Here is a 20,646-nt window from a genome sequence, read left to right on the forward strand (position 1 = left end):
CTATCGGCACTTGGAATGCCGAAAATTACAGCAAGCCAGTGCTCTGCCAACATTGCTTGGCAATTGAGCAACGTGTTTGAGGCTAAAGTCAAGCCACCCCCATGCCTCTAGCACCTACCTGTCTCCTCCATGAACCACCCCCAACTCCAGTGTCTTCCAGGACCCTGAGAATCCTGTGTCCTCCAGGACACCCCAAGATTCCTGTGTATTCTGTGATCCCTGCATTCCTGGGCCTTCAGCGGCTTCTAAACTTCAACCCTGTGACCCCAGTACAACTGTGTCTCTAGTGACCCTAACATTCCTGTGCCTTCTGGTACTCTGCTGACCCGTGTGCACACTGTGACCCCTCTGTTTCTAGTGACCTTGATAAATCCAGTGCCCAGTGCATCCAGCTTCTACTAGTGTCTTCCATGACCCCCAAGACTCCCGTGACTGTCAAGGCTCCAGTGCCCTCCGTGACCACCCAAGACCCTCGTGCCCTCCGTGACCACCCAAGACCCTCGTGCCCTCCGTGACCACTCAAGACCCTCGTGCCCTCCGTGACCACCCAAGACCCTCGCGCCCTCCGTGACCACCCAAGACCCCCGCACCCTCCGTGACCACCCAAGACCCCCGCACCCTCCGTGACCACCCAAGACCCCCGCACCCTCCGTGACCACCCAAGACCCCCACACCCTCCGTGACCACCCAAGACCCCCGCACCCTCCGTGACCACCCAAGACCCCCGCACCCTCCGTGACCACCCAAGACCCCCGCACCCTCCGTGACCACCCAAGACCCCCGCACCCTCCGTGACCACCCAAGACCCCCGCACCCTCCGTGACCACCCAAGACCCCCGCACCCTCCGTGACCACCCAAGACCCCCGCACCCTCCGTGACCACCCAAGACCCCCGCACCCTCCGTGACCACCCAAGACCCCCGCACCCTCCGTGACCACCCAAGACCCCTGCAACTCTGTGACCACCCAAGACCCCTGCAACTCTGTGACCACCCAAGACCCCTGCAACTCTGTGACCACCCAAGACCCCTGCAACTCTGTGACCACCCAAGACCCCTGCAACTCTGTGACCACCCAAGACCCCTGCACCCTCCCAAGACCCTCATGCCCTCCCAAGACCCCCACGCCCTCTGTGACCACCCAAGACCCCCATGCCCTCTGTGACCACCCAAGACTCCCATGCCCTCTGTGACCACCCAAGACTCCCATGCCCTCTGTGACCACCCAAGACTCCCATGCCCTCTGTGACCACCCAAGACTCCCATGCCCTCTGTGACCACCCAAGACTCCCATGCCCTCTGTGACCACCCAAGACTCCCATGCCCTCTGTGACCACCCAAGACTCCCACGCCCTCTGTACCTCCACTCCCTCCGTGATTCCCAAGACTCCTGCACCCTCCATGACCCCAAGACTCCCACACCCTCCGTGACCCCCTGCGTACTCTGAGACTGCTGTGCCTTCAGAGACTCTTCAACCCCAGTGTCTCCAGTAGCCCCTGCACTCCTGTGCCTCTTTGACACCTGTTCACTTGTGTAACCTCAGCACTACTATGTCTCCAGGGACCCCAGCATTCCTTCACCTTTAGGTACTCTGTGACCCGCATAACGCCTTTGTCCCCTGTGACCCCCATGGCTCTTGTGTCCTCTATGACCCTTGTGTCTTTAGATACTCTGCAACTCCAGTAACCCCTGAACTCCAGTGACCCTAGCAATTCTGTCTCCCCAGGCAATCCCCACCATTTATGTACCTTCAGGTGCACTGGTGACCCCTAAGGTTCCCATGTCCTTGATGATTCCTGTGCTCTCCAGTGTCCTCTGTGTATGTTGTGTCACACAGTGACCCTGGAGTATCATTGTGACTCCAGTCGGGATAGAGGAAGATTTGAACTAAATAAAGCTGAATCAACACAAGGGACACCTCCTACCGACTGAAAGTTATGTCCCTTGTGCAGATTTTTCTGTTTTTTTATTTTAAACTACACTTAGGCTTTAATATAAAGAGAAGTGCTGCCACTGACAAACGTTGCTCTGTCCATGGCATTACAATGTGCTGGACCTCTTCCCCTGAATAGCTGGTTTCCCTGTCCTGCCGGGCACACCATGAAGCAGAGCGGTACCGGCCACTGACCTTGTTTAATCTTTATATGCAGATCCTTCAGAGCCATGCTGCTGGCGCCATCCGACAGAGAAGTTGGCGATGCAGTGATATTCCGGGGAAAGGATCCGGCTGGAAGGGATGGTGGAAGAGAAGGCCATCTATTCTCCTCGTCTATAATGGAAGGGAGAGGTGAGTGATATACCAGCCCTAACCTGCATCCATTCACAAACCAGAAACAGGACATGTCCATTGCACACCCCACCCCCTCACCTGCGGGGCAGGCTTGCCTGCCGATGTCTGCGGGGCGACACTCCCAGGATCCAGGCGCAGGGTGCTTGTATACGAGGGATGACCTGATCTTTATGAGTGGGACATCGCTCTGCTTTCCAGGGACACCACCGGCCGGGCTGCAGGTCACAGGGAGCTCCTCTGACAGGGGAATACAATATTCAGCATTTTTCCTAAAGAGAACCTGTCATAATAGAGGTCACCTGGCAGATCTGAGGCTTCCATACAGCATGAAAGCTGCCCCAGCCTGACCTATGTGGTGCTTTTTCTGCAGATAATATGGCATTGCATGTGATGAATACGAGAGTCCAGCAAGAAAGCATGAATACGAGAGTCCAGCAAGAAAGCTGCACTGGAATCAAGATGGCCACCCAGACAGGTTCAATAAGTGAAAAACAATCAAATATAAGCTTAGAAACACAAGGACTTTCACTGATAGAGAGAGAGAGGGAGGGGAAAGCAGAGGAGAGGGGGGGAAGGGAGAGGGAGAGGAGGGGGGAAGGGAGAGGGAGAGGAGGGGGGGAGGGAGAGGAGAGGGGGGAGGGAGAGGAGAGGGGGGAGGGAGAGGAGAGGGGGGAGGGAGAGGGAGGAAGAGGGGAGGAGGGAAAAGGAAGAGAGAGGAGAGAGGGAGAGGCGAGAGGAAGGGAGAGGGAGAGGGAGGGGAGAGAGGGAGAGGGAGAGGAGGGGGGGGGAGGGAGAGGGAGAGAAGGGGGGGGGAGGGAGAGGGAGAGAAGGGGGGGGGGAGGGAGAGGGAGAGGAGGAGGGGGGGAAGGGAGAGGGAGAGGAGGAGGGGGGGGAAGGGAGAGGGAGAGGAGGGGGGGGAAGGGAGAGAGAGAGGAGGGAAGGGAGAGGAGGGGGGGGGAAGGGAGAGGGAGAGGAGGGGGGAGGGGGAGAGGAGGGGGGGGGGAAGGGAGAGGGAGGGGGGGGGAAGGGAGAGGGAGGGGGGGGGGAAGGGAGAGGGAGAGGAGGGGGGGAAGGGAGAGAGAGAGGAGGGGGGGAAGGGAGAGAGAGAGGAGGGGGGAGGGGGAGAGGAGGGGGGGGGGGAAGGGAGAGGGAGAGGAGGGGGGGAAGAGAGGGAGGGGAGAGGGAGGAAGAGGCGGGAGGGAGGGAGAGGGGGGAGGGAGGGAGAGGGAAAAGGAAGAGAGAGGAGAGAGGGAGGGCAGAGAGGGAAAGGGAGAGAGGAGAGGGGAGGGAGAGAGGAGAAGGGGGAGGGAGAGAGAGGGGAGGGAGGGAGAGAGGAGGGAAGGGAGAGGGAGGGGGGGAGAGGGGAAGGGAGAGGAGGAGAAGGGAAGGGAGAGGAGAGGGGGCAGAAGGGAAGGGAGAGGAGAGGGGTGAGAAAGGGAAGGGAGAGGGGTGAGAAAGGGAGAGGAGAGGGGTGAGAGAGGGAGAGGAGAGGGTGAGAGAGGGAGAGGAGAGGGGTGAGAGAGGGAGAGGGAGAGGGTGGGAGAGGAGAGGGGTGAGAGAGGGAGAGGAGAGGGGTGAGAGAGGGAGAGGAGAGGGGTGAGAGAGGGAGAGGAGAGGGGTGAGAAAGGGGGAGAAAGGGAGAGGGGGGAGAAAGGGAAGGAAAGAGGGGGGAGAGGAAGAGGGAGGAGAGAGAGAGAGAGAGGAGAGAGAGAGAGAGAGAGAGAGAGAGAGAAGAAAGAAAGAGGGAGAGAAAGAAAGAGGGAGAGAAGGAGAAAGAGACAGTAAGTAGGAGAGAAAGAAAGCAAAAAATAAAACGAGACTTCCTCTCCAGCACAATTAGTACCTTGGTTTAATCTGCAGCTGTCTGGGCGGCGAGGCCCCAGTGCAGGCGCCGGGCTCACTCTTGATATGAGGTAGGTGGGGGTGTCGGACAGGTTGGCTCTGTCTGTAGGGCGGATGGATTGGAATCTCCACTAAGAAAAACAAAGAGAACTTCTAATATCAGAATCTCAGTCGGTAAAGTACAAGATCCTTGTCTAGATGTAGAGTTTATAGTCTAATGCAGAATATTTGCTTATTTGCCCAGTGTACATATACCGTATAGCAGGGGGTCTCAAACTGACGGCCCCTCCAGCTGTTGTTAAACTACAAGTCCCAGGAGGCCATTGCAAGCCTGACGGGACTTGTCGTTTCGCAACAGCTGGAGGGGTTTCAGACCCCTGCTGTTTTTTTTGTTTTTTTTTAAATATGTTTATTGAACATTTTTAAACATACAGTACAACACATACAAAAAATGTACACCAACCCCCTCCCTCCCGTGAACCATATATGCTGGCTATCCTAGCCGGGGTATAGTATTCCCTATGCAGCAGCTTAAATTGGATGAGCCTATCTCTGCCCGACACTAGAGTTGCAAACGGATGGTCCCACATATCGTCCCAGTCATCTCCCCCGAAATCGGGTATTCGATTACTCCATGTATCTTTGCACTTGCTAAACATTTTAGGTCTTTCTACAAACAAATCTTTATATACTTCTGATTTTTTTCAAAGTAATAAAGACTCCAGAGTAGATGTCCCTAGTTCCAGAGTATCTGATCCAAACTGTGACCTAAACGCGTGTCTTAGTTGTAAGTAACGCAAGAAGTACCACCAGTTAGGTAGCCCGTGCTTATCCTTAACCATTTTCAGACTGGACCATTTTGCTGGTCAAAGACCAGAGCACTTTTTTGTGATTCGGCACTGCGTTGCTTTAACTGACAATTGTGCGGTCGTGCGACGTGGCTCCCAAACAAAATTGACGTGCTTCCCCCCCCCCCCCCCCACAAATAGCGCTTTCTTTTGGTGGTATTTGATCACCCCTGTGGTTTTTATTTTTTGCGCTATAAACAAAAAAAAAAGTGTGACAAATTGAAGAAAAACACATTTTTTACTTTTTGCTATAATAAATAACCCTCAAAAATATATAAAAAAAAACACTTTTTTCCCTCAGTTTAGGCCGATACTTATTATTCTACATATTTTTTGGTAAAAAAATAAATAAAAAAAATCGCAATAAGCGATTATTGATTGGTTTGCGCAAAATTTATAGTGTTTACAAAAATAGAGGACAGTTTTATGGCATTTTTAATAATTTTTTTTTGTTACTAGTAACAGCGGTGATCAGCGATTTTTATTGTGACTGCGACATTGTGGCGGACACATTGGACAGTTTTGACACATTTTTGGGACCATTGTCATTTATACAGCAATCAGTGCTATACAAATACAGCGATTCCTGTGTAAATGACACTGGCAGTGAAGGGGTTAACCAGTGTGTGGCAGTGTAGGAGTGAAGTGTGTCCTAGGGGCATGTTACTAGCTGTGGGGGGGGGGGGGGGGGGGGGGGTGTGGCTGTGCTCCAATCTCTGCTCCAATCACAGGAAGCAGAGATCAGTGTCACTTGTTGCTAGGCAGAACGGGGAGATGCTGTTTACAACGGCATCTCGTCGTTCTCCCTCCCCGTGAAAGACGATCGCGGGTATCCCCTCGGCGATCGAGTCTGTGGGACCCGCGACCGGACTCACGGGGGTCCCGACTGGCACGCACGCGATGGCAGGGACGGCAAATTCAACTGGACGTACCTGTGCGCCAGTTTGCCTGCCCGTGCCATTCTGCCGACGTATATCGGTGTGCGCTGGTCTGGAACTGGTTAAGTTGGTTAAAAGCGAGTAATTTCCTACTCTCGACTATAAGTTTAAGTTGTTTTATGCCCACCCAAGCCCAAATAACAGGGTCTGGTATCGTGCCTAAATGAGGTAGCCTGGGGTTAAACAACAAGGGAGTGCAAGGGAACACCTATCTCAGATTTTATCAGCACCTGTGCTCTGTCCCATGCGTGAATCGTAACGCACATTGAGCCAGTCAGAGATGGCGATGCTGCGGCTCCTCTGTGCATCAGAAAAAACAAGCTCTCATATGAGCCCACATAAGCCGCTTCCAACATATTTGCTGCATCCCCAACATCGTGTAACAACCAGCGTCTTGCGACCACCATTTTCCCCGCTATAAAGTATTTAAAAAAGTCTGGAAGGGCAAGCCCACCCTGTGGAGACCCCTGCTGTATAGTGAGTACCTGGGAGGCGAGTACAGACAGAAGGTGGAGCTGTGCTTTTGGTGGGACAATGTCTCCAGGTCCACCCTGTCCCTGCCGTCTATAGTCCTTATATCTGAGCACTCCCACCCCAGGTACGGAGAGCGGCGATGGGACAACAGCCATAGCTGGACATGCAAAAAATTACCTTCTTCTGCTTTGGATGAGGCCGGGGGGTTGCTCTTCTCTACACCCCAGGGGGCTCTGGGACTGGAAGATTCGGGGGTCTCTCCGATTCGCTGAGTGTGAACAGATGCTGGGGTGCAGGATGGAGAGCTCTCCTCGGTTTTCACTGGATAAATAAGAATTACAGATTGTTGTGGTGCAGAAAAAAATTTGAGCAAACAATACAGGACAACATTATACCATCCCTCATTAGTCATTTATGTTCATTATATTGGAGATCGGCAGAAGGCCGGTATATTCTCCCCGCTTCCCATACACGACTGTACTTTTCACCGCTAGGGAGGGTGGAACACAGGGAGAGCCAGCATAGGTGACAGGTACACTTTACCACTGCAATGTCTCATCTATAATCCACATCACAGCTTCAAAGGAAGAAGGAACCAGAGCAGAAAGGATGTACCCGTTACAACTTCAACTGACTAAAGAGGCCATCCTGGTATCAGTCTAGGGATACAGACCTCTATGTGGTAAATGTGGTCAATGACGCACCTTCAGAACACGATCCGAGGTTATCAGTGTCCTCCATATTCTGGCCAGGAGAGGAACCACCCAGCAGGAAGCCCGGGATTTCATTTACCAGCCTCATCAGGGCCCCCAGGTGACTGCTGCTCTTAGCCGACTCTAGCAAACAAGAAGAGTAAGTAAAAGACCAAGATAAGGAGGAACTCCGAACAAAACGTCTTCCCCACAATTAAATATGTCCCTATGATATAAGAGAAGAAGAGGAACAATGGCTGTACAGGAGCCTGTCCCTATGATATAGGATGAGGAGAGGGACAGTGGCCATACAGGAGTCTGTCCCTATGATATAGGACAGGCTATGCAATTACCGGACCTTTGGCTGTTGCAAAACTACAAGTCTCATCATGCCTCTGGGTGGCATGCTTGTGGCTGTCAATCTTGCTATGCCTCATGGGATTTGTAGTTCTGCAACAGCTGGAGATCCGTTAATTGCATATCTCTGATATAGGATAAGAAGAGGGACAATAGTTGTACAGGTGCCTGTCCCTATGATATAGGATAAGGAGAGGGACCAATGGCTGTACAGGAGTATGTCCCAATGATATATGATAAAAAGAGGGACAATGGCTGTACAGAAGTCTGTCCCTATGATATAGGATAAGGAGAGGGACCATGGCCGTCCCTATGATATAGGATAAGGAGAGGAGCCATGGCCGTCCCTATGATATAGGACAAGGAGAGGTACCATGGCCGTCCCTATGATATAGGATAAGGAGAGGGACCATGGCCGTCCCTATGATATAGGATAAGGAGAGGGACCATGGCCGTCCCTATGATATAGGATAAGGAGAGGGACCATGGCCGTCCCTATGATATAGGATAAGGAGAGGAACCATGGCCGTCCCTATGATATAGGATAAGGAGAGGGACCATGGCCGTCCCTATGATATAGGATAAGGAGAGGGACCATGGCCGTCCCTATGATATAGGATAAGGAGAGGGACCATGGCCGTCCCTATGACATAGGATAAGGAGAGGGACCATGGCCATCCCTATGATATAGGATAAGGAAAGGGACTGTGGTTTTCCCTATGATATAGGATAAGGAAAGCGACAATGGCCACCCAGATCACATTCCGGGAACCCTCCAGAGGACTTCTATGACTCGTTGAGTGAAGAGCTGGGATAACCCAACCTCCTAGCATCATACTATACAGAGATAAAAACGTTTACATGCACAACAGTCAGGTGTGCCTCACCTCCTCCCACAGACCCCGGAGTCTCCTTATCCTTGTCTAGAGATGGGGCATCAGTGGTACACCGGGCTTGCAAAGGCAGGGGATCCCCTTCTGAAATCAGGACAAAGTGTGATGATCAGGCAGCTCACATTAACACAACCTGCCGGTGTGCTGGAGAATCCGAGAGCACTCACCGCCGATAGTGAACCTGCCGAGAGCGCCGCTGTCCTCCCAGAGCTCCGCCTCTTCATCCTCTATCCGCGATATCAGACCAGGCTTATCCAATAGGAATCCTGGAACAAGGGGAATGATATGAAGACTCTCCCCCTCACACACATACAATTCTGACTTAACAGGAATTTACAATGAGTACATACAATGCTGCCACACAACATACAGGGGGAGGATGACACATCATCAGAGTGACATTTAGGGGTTCATTTATAAAGAATCAGATGGCCGAGTGTCACAAGTATTCACAGAACCATCAAAATGTTGACTTTTTTTGCTTATTACGTTAATTTCCTAGTGGTCATTATATGGTATTTTCCCAATTAAGATTTTTCCAGGAAAAATACCACATTATGACCACTAGATGGTGCTGACAATCATAGGAAATCACAATATTAAAAAGGGAGACTTCAGTTTTTCCTTTAACCACTTCCTGCCCGCCATATAGCAGAATGGCGGCCAGAAAGTGGTTTCATTATCCTCACTGGGTGTCATATGAGGTCCAGCAGGATAAGGGGGGGGGGGGGAGGGGGGGCTTGCAGCACGGTGATCGTTGGTGCCTCCTCATCAGTGCTGCCTATCAGTGCCACGTATAATTACCCATCAGGTCGGCCTTTCCGCGCCCATTAGTGCTGCATATCAGTGCCACCCATCAATGACCATCAGTGCTGCATATCAGTGCCACCTATGAGCGCCCAGTGCTACATATCAGTGCCACCTATGAGTGCCCATCAGTGCCACCTATGAGTGCCGCCCCTCAATGGTGCATATCAGTGACACCCATCAGTGCCGCCCATCAGTGCTGCATACCAGTGCTGCCCATCAATGGTGCATATCAGTGACACCCATCAGTGCCGCCCATCAATGGTGCATATCAGTGACACCCATCAGTGCCGCCCATCAGTGCTGCATACCAGTGCTGCCCATCAATGGTGCATATCAGTGACACCCATCAGTGCCACCCATCAGTGCTGCATATCGGTGCCACCCATCAGTGCCACCCCATCAATGGTGCATATCAATGCCGCATATTAGTGCCTATTATCAGTGCCACCTCATCAGTCCCCATCAGTGGAGGAGAAAAATATACTTATTTACAACATTTTATAACAAACATAAGAATTATTATTTTTTCAACATTTCGGTCTTTTTTAAATTTGTTTAGCAAAAAATAAAAAAACCGCAGAGGTGATGAAATACCACCAAAAGAAAGTTCTATTTGTGTGAACAAAATGATAAAAATGTTGTTTGGGTACAGTGTCATGTGACCGCATAATTTGTCATTTAAAATGCGACAGCGCTGAAAGCTGAAAAGTGGCCTGGGCAGGAAGGGGGGGGGGGGGGTGTCCGGTATTGAAGGGGTTAAAAAAATAAAAAGTTAGTTGATACAAATACAGTAACTTCTGACCTTTAAACAGTACTTACCAGTGTCCTGGGAGTCCAGACTCCAGCGCCATCTTCCTGCAGCTGGTTTTTCTTACTGCAGAGGGTCACTGACCATTTTGGATACGGGTGCCGGCTGTAATTCCTCAGGAAGTCAAAAAGTGTTGGGGGTGGAGAGTTGAAGGGACGCTTTCATTGGCTGACAGCTAATCATGTGGTAAAGGGCCGCTGTGATTGGCCCTTTACCCTGTTCTGTGATCAGCCGAGTCCGAAGAACTCTGTGATCACAGAGCATGCCGCCCGGGTAGGATAGAGGATCAGTGACAATGAAGGGGGGCCGACACCAGTCCTGTGCTGTAGATCCACTAATGGGAATAATGCCCATAAATTGGGCTTCAGCCTGGGGTGGAGCTACAACCAGAAAGAAAGATGGGAGTAACGACTCCATGCACTTGGTCTACTGGGGGACACAGTGGTTCCGATCTCCACAAGGAGCGAGTATGAATCTATCTGGGGGGGGTAACTAACAGACAGAACCTCTGCAATATCTATCTATCCCCCAGTCTATATAAATGAAAGGTTGTGTCCAGGGAGACATTGCAGCACGCTGGATATTTGTTGGATTCAGAACTTACCGAGAGAGTCCAGCGAGCGATAATTGTCCATCATGACCTGGCAGTAGAGACCTTTCTGAGGACCCTCCAGAACCTCCCACTCCTCCTTGGAGAAATACACCGCAATATCATCGAAGGTCAGCTGCAGAGAGAAGAGATGGAGAGCGGGGGGAGTCAGCTCAGCAACACAACTTCTGGGCAAGAGGAGCAACTGATATCTCAGATATGAATGACGACCACAGAGCTCCACCCCGTATAACACAAAGAACAGAAGAGGCGGAGTGACGCTTTACCTCATTTTCTACCCCAGAATATCTCCGCAGAGGTTCCACCAGCTCTTGATGATCAGTCGATGGGAGCCGGAGCTCCATCTCCTGGTAGAAAACAGAAAAACGTTAGAAAAAAGGTCCAGCATGGGGCACCTTGGTGTTTATATTGGGTATTACCCACCTGTACCTGGGGTTTACAGAATCTGGGGAACACACAATTGGAGCAATTAAATAATTCTCCCCAGTTCCTGACACCATGTACTATATTATGCGATGTGGATGATATGTGGGGGCCTTACAGGGAAATCATAATGGAGTATTAATACAGATCACTGACTGATTTTTCTACTTTTTAATGTAGAAAAATTTAAAATAATTCATTTGGGTGGCAAAAATCTGAATGCAATCTATAGACTGGGGGGAGAACCTCTGGGGGGGGGATCTAGGATGGAGGAGGATGTGGGGGGAGGGGAACCTCTGGGGGGATCTAGGATGGAGGAGGACCTGGGGGTCCTAGTAGATGATGGGCTCAGCAATGCCAAGCTGCTGCTAACAAAGCAAACAGAATATTGGCATTAAAAAGGAGATAAACTCCAGAGATAAAAGGATAATTCTCCCCTCTACAAGACTCTGGTCCGGCCGCACCTGGAGTATACTGTCCAGTTCTGGGCACCAGTCCTCAGGAAGGATGTACTGGAAATGGAGCGACTACAAAGAAGGGCAACAAAGCTAATAAAGGGTCTGGAGGATATTAGTTATGAGGAAAGGTTGTGAGCTCTGAACTTATTCTCTCTGGAGAAGAGACGCCTGAGAGGGGATATGATTTCATTATATAAATACCGGACTGGTGACCCCACAATATATAAATACCAGACTGGTGACCCCACAATATATAAATACCGGACTGGTGACCCCACAATATATAAATACCGGACTGGTGACCCCACAATATATAAATACCGGACTGGTGACCCCACAATATATAAATACCGGACTGGTGACCCCACATTATATAAATACCGTACTGGTGACCCCACAATATATAAATACCGGACTGGTGACCCCACATTATATAAATACCGGACTGGTGACCCCACATTATATAAATACCGTACTGGTGACCCCACAATATAGAAATACTGGACTGGTGACCCCACAATATATAAATACTGGACTGGTAACCCCACAATATATAAATACTGGACTGGTGACCCCACAATATATAAATACTGGACTGGTGACCCCACAATATATAAATACTGGACTGGTGACCCCACAATATATAAATACCGTACTGGTGACCCCACAATATATAAATACTGGACTGGTGACCCCACATTATATAAATACCGGACTGGTGACCCCACAATATATAAATACTGGACTGGTGACCCCACAATATATAAATACTGGACTGGTGACCCCACAATATATAAATACCGTACTGGTGACCCCACAATATATAAATACTGGACTGTTGACCCCACAATATATAAATACCAGACTGGTGACCCCACAATATATAAATACCGGACTGGTGACCCCACAATATATAAATACCGGACTGGTGACCCCTCAATAGGGAGAAATACTTGTAGAGTGGGAGAATTATCGTTTTATCTCTGGAGGTGATCCCCTTTTTAACCACTTAAGCCCATTTGCAGACAAAAGGACCAGGCCTTTAACTGACAATTGCGTGGTCGTGCGACGTGGCTCCCAAACAAAATTGGCATCCTTTTTTCCCCACAAATAGAGCTTTCTTTTGGTGGTATTTGATCACCTCTGCAGTTTTTCTTTTTTTGCGCTATAAACAAAAATAGAGCGAAATTTTGAAAAAAAAAAACAATATTTTTTACATTTTGCTATAATAAAATATCTAAAAAAACATTTTTTCCCTCAGTTTAGGCCGATACGTATTCTTCAAACATATTTTTGTGCAAAAGTTATAGCGTTTACAAAATAGGGGATAGTTTTATAGGATTTTTATTAATTTTTTTTTTTACTAGTAATGGCGGCGATCAGCGATTTTTATTGTGACTGCGACATTATGGCGGACACATCGGACATTGTAGACACATTTTTGGGACCATTGTCATTTATACAGCAATCAGTGCTATTTAAATGCACCAATTCCTGTGTAAAAAACACTGGCAGTGAAGGAGTTAACCACTACGGGGCGGGGAGGGGTTAAGTGTGATGTGTGTTTGTTTTTTTACTGTTGGGGGCGTGGCTTGGCATGTGATGTCACTGATCGTCTTTCCCTATAACAGGGAACAGACGATCGGTGACAGCCACACTAGGAAGCATGGGGAGAGGTTTGTTTACACAGATCTCTCCTCGTTTTTCAGCTCTGTGACCCGATCGCAGGACACCAGCGGCGATCGGGTCTGCAAGTCCCGCAGCCACGGTCACACAGTTCAGGACCGGGTCACGAGCCGGTGGCGGTGCGTGCACGACCCATGGCTGCCCCGGGCTGTGCCATTCTGCTGACGTAAATGTGCAGGAGGCGGTCCTTAAGCGGTTAATGCCAATATTCTGTTTGCTTTGTTAGCAGCAGCTTGGCATTGCTGAGCCCATCATCTACTAGGACCCCCAGGTCCTTTTCCATCCTACATTCCCCCAGAGGTTCCCCTCCCCCCAGTCTATAGATTACATTCAGATTTTTGCCACCCAAATGCATTATTTTACATTTTTCTACATTAACCACTTCAGCTCCGGACCAATAAATACCTTAAGGACCAGAGGTCTTTTTGCAATTTCGCACTGCGCTGCTTTAACTGGTAATTGCGCAGTCATGCAATGTTGCACCCAAACGAAATTTGCGTCCTTTTCTTCCCACAAATAGAGCTTTCTTTTGATGGTATTTGATTGCCTCTGCGATTTTTTTTTTTTTGCGATATAAATGGAAAAAGAGCGAAAATTTTGAAAAAAAAAGATATTTTCTTCTTTTTGTTATAAGAAAAATCGAATAAACTAAATTTTAGTCATACATTGAGGGCAAAATTTATTCAGCCACATGTCTTTAGTAAAAAAAAATGTCAATAAGCGTATATTTTTTGGTTTGCGCAAAAGTTATAGCGTCTACAAACTAGAGTACATTTTCTGGAATTTACACAGCTTTTAATTTATGACTGCCGATCTCATTTCTTGAGATGCTAAAATGGCAGGGCAGTACAACCCCCCCCCCAAATGACCCCATTTTGGAAAGTAGACACCCCAAGGAAATTGCTGATGGGTATGTTGAGCCCATTGAATATTTATTTTTTTTGTCCTAAGGGATTGAATAATGACAAAAAAAAAAAAAAAAATTTTTTTTTACAAAAAGTTGTCACTAAATGATATATTGCTCACACATGCCATGGTTATATGTGGAATTGCACCCCAAAATATATTCCGCTACTTCTCCCGAGTATGGGGATACCACATGTGTGGGACTTTTTGGGAGTCTAGTCGCGCACGGCACCCCGAAAACCAATCACCACCTTCAGGATTTCTAAGGGTGCAAATTTTTGATTTAACTCCTCACTACCTATCACAGTTTCGAAGGCCATAAAATGCCAAAATAGCACAAAACCCCCCCAAATGACCCCATTTTGGAAAGTAGACACCCCAAGCTATTTACTGAGAGGCATGTTGAGTCCATGGAATATTTTATATTTTGCCAAAAGTTGCGGGAATATTACAAACTTTTTTTTTTTTGCACAAAGTTGTCACTAAATGATATATTGCTCACACATGCTATGGGCAGAAGTCAAATTACACCCCAAAATAAATTCTGCTGCTTCTCCCGAGTACGGGGATACCACATGTGGGGGACTTTTTGGGAGCCTAGCCACGTACGGGACCCCGAAAACCAAGCACTGCCTTCCGGATTTGAATATAAAATGCTACCAAAAAACCTGTTAGCGATGGCAGGGATCAGGCCTGACTCTGCGATCGCTGCAGTTATGTGTTTAGTGTTTTGTAAGTGACAGTGATCGATCGATACTGCACTTGGGTGGGCTGGGCAGAGGGGCAAAACGCAGGTGCCAGCAGGTATTTGGGCTGATCCCGCTAACAATGCGTTTTTTTGGAACCCTAAACTGCTGGGGACGCTAGTATAGATCTTATCAGCTCACATATTGATCTGTTCAGATTCTATAGCACTACGGGAGGTTTATGCTTTGCGTGTGGGTGTTAGCGGTACTGGCACTAACCTAGCGCTGCCTGGGGCGACGCAGACCCTGACCCTAAAACCTAATTGATATCACCCGCCGGGTGATCAGGGGGTTAAACCTTTATTGGGTAATAAATGGTGGGTGCCCTGATGCTATAAAAAACAAACTAACCAGAGTCACCCGTAACACTTATACGGTGATCAGTGGTGAAAGGGTTAACTAGGAGCAATCAGGGGGTTCAAATTTTTATTAGGTAGTATATGGGGGTCCCTGGCGCTATATAAAAACCTGACGGGGAACCTAAATAACTAACTGGCTAACCAGCGTCACCAGTGACACTTATACTGTGATCGCTGGTGAAAGGGGGTGAAAGGGTTAACTAGCAGCAATCAGGGGGTTAAAACCATTATTGGGTAGTATATCGGGGTACCTAGCGCTATAAAAACCTGGCGGTGAACCTAAAAAAATAACTAGCTACCTAGCGACTGTAGCGACACTAATGCAGCGATCAGAAAAACGATCGCTTAGTGACACTGGCAAAAGGGGGTGAAAGGGTTAACTAGCGGCAATCAGGGGGTTAAACCCATTATTGGGTAGTATATCGGGGTACCTAGCGATATAAAAACCTGGCGGTGAACCTAAAAAAATAACTAGCTACCTAGCGACACATGCAGCGATCAGAAAAATGATCGCTTAGTGACACTGGCAAAAGGGGGTGAAAGGGTTAACTCTAGGGGCAATCAGGGGGTTAAATCTTTATTGGGGGGTGATAGGGGGCTACCCTGGACCTAACACTAACTGTCCTGACAGTTTTTACTGTCACAACTGACACTGAATGCATTGATCAGTAAAGAAATGATCAATGCAATCAGTGACACTGTGACTGGGGGGGGAGGGGGGGCGGGGGGGGATCGGGGGGCGATCGGGGGGGGGGGGTTTGTGTGCCTGTGTGTACCTACATGTCAGTGTAGTGTTGGTGCACACTTACTTTTACTCTTCTCCTCGTAGTCCGGTCAAAAAGACCGCCCCGAGGAGAATGACATCACTTCCTCCTTCCTGTGTAAACAATACACAGGGGAGGAAGCTTCTCATTGGCCAGGAGCGATCCAGAGGGGGTGGCCGAAAACCAACGGCCATCCCCTCATCACGGAGCGCTCCTGGACCGAATCGGACCGCCGTAACCAGCGGGAGGGGGTCCGATCGGACCCCCCACCCGCTGGAAGGCAATCACGTAGATGTACGTGATTGTGCCTGCCTGTGCCATTGTGCTGACGTACATTGGCAATACGGCGGTCCTCAAGTGGTTAAACCTCATTTGCCATGTAGTTGCCCCTCCCCCATTCATTTGTTCAGATCTTCTTGGAAGGTTTCCACATCCTGCGGAGAAGTTATTGCCCTGCTTAGCTTATTATCGTCCGCAAATACAGAGATTGAGCTGTTTCCCCCATCCCCCTCCTCCAGGTCATTTATGAACAAATTAAATAGGATTGGTCCCAGCACAGAACCCTGGGGGACCCCACTACCCACCCCCGACCATTCCGAGTACTCCCCGTTTATCACCACCCTCTGAACTCGTCCTTGTAGCCAGTTTTAAATCCATGTACTCACCCAATGGTCCATGCCAACGCACCTTATTTTGTACAGTAAACTTTTATGGGCAACTGTGTCAAATGCTTTTGAAAAATCCAGATAAACCACGTCTACGGGCCTTCCTTTATCTAGATACACCACATCTACGGGCCTTCCTTTATCTAGATACACCACGTCTACGGGCCTTCCTTTAACTAGATACACCATGTCTACGGACCTTCCTTTATACACATACACCACGTCTACGGGCCTCCCTTTATACACATACACCACGTCTACGGGCCTTCCTTTATACACATACACCACATCTATGGGCCTTCCTTTATCCAGATACACCACGTCTACGGGTCTTCCTTTATCTAGATACACCACGTCTACGGGCCTTCCTTTATCCAGATACACCACGTCTACGGGCCTTCCTTTATCCAGATACACCACGTCTACGGGCCTTCCTTTATCTAGATACACCACATCTACGGGCCTTCCTTTATCTAGATACACCACGTCTACGGACCTTCCTTTATCCAGATACACCACGTCTACGGGCCTTCCTTTATACACATACACCATGTCTACGGGCCTCCCTTTATACACATACACCACATCTATGGGCCTTCCTTTATCCAGATACACCACGTCTACGGGTCTTCCTTTATCTAGATACACCACGTCTACGGGCCTTCCTTTATCTAGATACACCACGTCTACGGACCTTCCTTTATCCAGATACACCACGTCTACGGGCCTTCCTTTATCCAGATACACCACGTCTACGGGCCTTCCTTTATCTAGATACACCACGTCTACGGACCTTCCTTTATCCAGATACACCACGTCTACGGGCCTTCCTTTATCCAGATACACCACGTCTACGGGCCTTCCTTTATCCAGATACACCACGTCTACGGGCCTTCCTTTATCTAGATACACCACATCTACGGGCCTTCCTTTATCTAGATACACCACATCTACGGACCTTCCTTTATCCAGATACACCACGTCTACGGGCCTTCCTTTATCCAGATACACCATGTCTACGGGCCTTCCTTTATCCAGATACACCACGTCTACGGGCCTTCCTTTATCTAGATACACCACATCTACGGACCTTCCTTTATCTAGATACACCACATCTACGGGCCTTCCTTTATCTAGATACACCACGTCTACGGGCCTTCCTTTATCTAGATACACCACGTCTACGGGCCTTCCTTTATCCAGATACACCACGTCTACGGGCCTTCCTTTATCCAGATACACCACATCTATGGGCCTTCCTTTATCCAGATACACCACGTCTACGGGCCTTCCTTTATCAATATACACCACGTCTATGGGCCTTCCTTTATCTAGATACACCACGTCTACGGACCTTCCTTTATCCAGATACAGCACGTCTACGGGCCTTCCTTTATCTAGATACACCACATCTACGGGCCTTCCTTTATCCAGATACACCACGTCTACGGGCCTTCCTTTATCCAGATACACCACGTCTATGGGCCTTCCTTTATCTAGATACACCACATCTACGGGCCTTCCTTTATCTAGATACACCACGTCTACGGGCCTTCCTTTATCCAGATACACCACATCTATGGGCCTTCCTTTATCCAGATACACCACGTCTATGGGCCTTCCTTTATCTAGATACGCCACATCTACGGGCCTTCCTTTATCTAGATACACCACGTCTACGGGCCTTCCTTGATCCAGATACACCACATCTATGGGCCTTCCTTTATCTAGATACACCACGTCTATGGGCCTTCCTTTATCTAGATACACCACGTCTACGGGCCTTACTTTACCTAGCTGGCAACTCACCTCCTCATAGAAGTTTAGTAGATTGGTTTGGTAAGAATGATTCTTCATGAATTCATGCTGATTACTGCTAATGATACCGTTCTCATTACTAAAATCTTGTATATAGTCCCTTATCATCCCCTCCAAGAGTTTACATACTACTGATGTTAGGCTAACTGGTCTAATTCCCAGGGATGTATTTTGGGCCCTTTTTAAATATTGGTGCTACATTGGCTTTTCTCCAATCAGCTGGTACCATTCCAGTCAGTAGACTGTCAGTAAAAATTAGGAACAATGGTCTGCAAATTACTTGACTGAATTCCCCAAGTACCCTCGGGTGCAAGCCATCTGGTCCCGGTGATTTATTAATGTTAAATTTTCCAAGCCTAATTTTAATTCTGTCCTCTGTTAATCATGGAGGTGCTTCCTGTGATGTGTTATGAGGATAAACACTGCAGTTTTGGTTACTGAAGCCCCCCGATTCCCTCATGAAGACTGAGGAGAAGAATAAATTCCATACCTTCACCATCTCCCCATCCTTTGTAACCAGATGTCCTTCCTCATTCTTTATGGGCCCAATATGGTCTGTCCTTCCTTTTTTTACTGTTTATATACTTAAAGAGGAGCTGCACCTCCTCTTTAAGTATGTAAACAGTAAAAAAAATACTGCAGCTGCTGACTTTTAGTAAATGGACACTTATCTGTTCACTTACCTGGGTTCAGTGATGTCGGCAGCAGATGACGAGCAATCGCTCATCTCTCAGCTGCCCCCACCATCATCCTCTGTCAGGGAATCGGGAAGTGAAGCGTCTCCACTGGTCCCCGCTGTGTCCTGGGAACTATGTGTTTCCTAGAACACAACGGGGGGGGGGGGGGGGCTTTTGCATCTGTGGCTAGCTTGTCCCGGAAGTGGGTGCAGATACCTGGATTATACAGGTGGGGGGGGGGGGTTTCCGATGAGCGGACCTTCCACTTTAGGGTGGAGGTCCGCTTTAAAGGGGTTGTAAAGCTTCGTGTTTTTTCACCTTAATGCATCCTATGCATTAAGGTTAAAAAAAACACCTTGCACTCTCCCGCCCCCCCCCCCCCCCGTTTTACTTACCTGAGCCCCAAACCTCTGTGGGCGCGATCCCGCGTTGCTTTCCCCCCAGCTCTTGTGGGCTCTTCATTGGATGACTAATAGCAGCGTAGCAATTGGCTCCCACTGCTGTCAATCAAATCAATGACACAGCACGCAGGGGGGGGGGGGCCCAAGTGATACACTCGGCGGCTAAGGTCGCCAACTGTATCACACGGGAGCGCGCCCGCAAGCTAACCCCCTTGGGAGAGCTCTTCCCAGAGGGGGGTTAGCTCTTGCGGGGAGGAGCCGAGACAGCCGCCCAGGGACACCAGAAGACGAGGATCAGGGCCACTCTGTGCAAAACAAACTGCACAGTGGAGGTAAGTATTGACATGTTTGTTATTTTATTTTTATTTTTTTAAATAAACCTTTACAACCCCTTTAAAGAATTTCTTGGGATTTTTTTGCTCTCCTCCGCTATGTGTCTTTCGTGGTCTATCTTAGCTGCCCTAATTGCACCCTTACATTTCTTGTTGCATTCCTTACAAAGTCCGAATGCTGATGATGATCCCTCAACCTTGTATTTTTTGAAGGCCTTCTCCTTTGCTTTTGTATGCATTTTTACATTGGAGTTAAGCCGTTCAATGACTGTGTGACGTGCCCAATGACGGCGTGCATCAGGTTGGACTTGACTCACAGTGTGGCTTCACATTTCACAAAGCAGCTGAATTGCAGGAGTTCCGCTTTAAATTTCTTGACCCCAGTGGCCACGAAAACAGTGTTATTAGTGCGAGGGGATTAGATCCCTCCCCTCACTTACGTCAAATCGGTGACACTCTCACCGAAACAGGACGGGGCGGGAAAACCTCCCCAGCAGAAACACGGATGATGAATTCTGACAGAGGTGCCAACCCTTTTCCTCCACTTCTCCAAACACTGTGGGCGGAGTTCTACTTTAACAGGTTCCTGAAGGTGACATCACATGTACCTTGGGTAATGGTCTCACCTGTGTCACAGCTTCTAATACCAGAGGCGGGCAGCTGTGGCTCTTCGGGGGTCTCTGCGGCTGGCACGATGGATTTTCAAGCCTGCCTTTGGACTTCGTTACCTCCTCTGGAGCCTCATAGCCAACCTGTAAATCAACCACAAAAGGTGTCACCGAAACCCAATCACAGTTTCCATCAGAGGCTTCTAACACAGGGATGCAATTCACGGCAGAACACCCCAAC

At 48.9% G+C, this 20,646-nt stretch overlaps 1 protein-coding gene across 1 annotated transcript in view; it reads right to left on the reverse strand.

Annotated features, from left to right (window-relative positions):
• LOC143998141 (uncharacterized) overlaps nucleotides 1–20,646 on the reverse strand; it is a 67,945-nt gene that overhangs the window by 23,097 nt on the left and 24,202 nt on the right. Inside the window, exons 10-19 of the mRNA XM_077493882.1 lie at nucleotides 20,424–20,549; nucleotides 10,829–10,909; nucleotides 10,557–10,677; nucleotides 8,502–8,600; nucleotides 8,329–8,418; nucleotides 7,097–7,228; nucleotides 6,570–6,713; nucleotides 4,134–4,263; nucleotides 2,369–2,559; nucleotides 2,129–2,269 (exon numbers count right to left, since the gene is read on the reverse strand). Coding sequence (XP_077350008.1) covers nucleotides 2,129–2,269; nucleotides 2,369–2,559; nucleotides 4,134–4,263; nucleotides 6,570–6,713; nucleotides 7,097–7,228; nucleotides 8,329–8,418; nucleotides 8,502–8,600; nucleotides 10,557–10,677; nucleotides 10,829–10,909; nucleotides 20,424–20,549 — 1,255 coding nt within the window. The remainder of the gene's footprint in view (nucleotides 1–2,128; nucleotides 2,270–2,368; nucleotides 2,560–4,133; nucleotides 4,264–6,569; nucleotides 6,714–7,096; nucleotides 7,229–8,328; nucleotides 8,419–8,501; nucleotides 8,601–10,556; nucleotides 10,678–10,828; nucleotides 10,910–20,423; nucleotides 20,550–20,646) is intronic.

This window comes from Lithobates pipiens, unplaced genomic scaffold (genome assembly GCF_037356315.1).
Source record: "Lithobates pipiens isolate NorthernLeopardFrog02 unplaced genomic scaffold, aLitPip1_a1.2 Scaffold_19, whole genome shotgun sequence".
In the NCBI taxonomy this organism is placed as follows: Eukaryota; Metazoa; Chordata; class Amphibia; order Anura; family Ranidae; genus Lithobates; species Lithobates pipiens.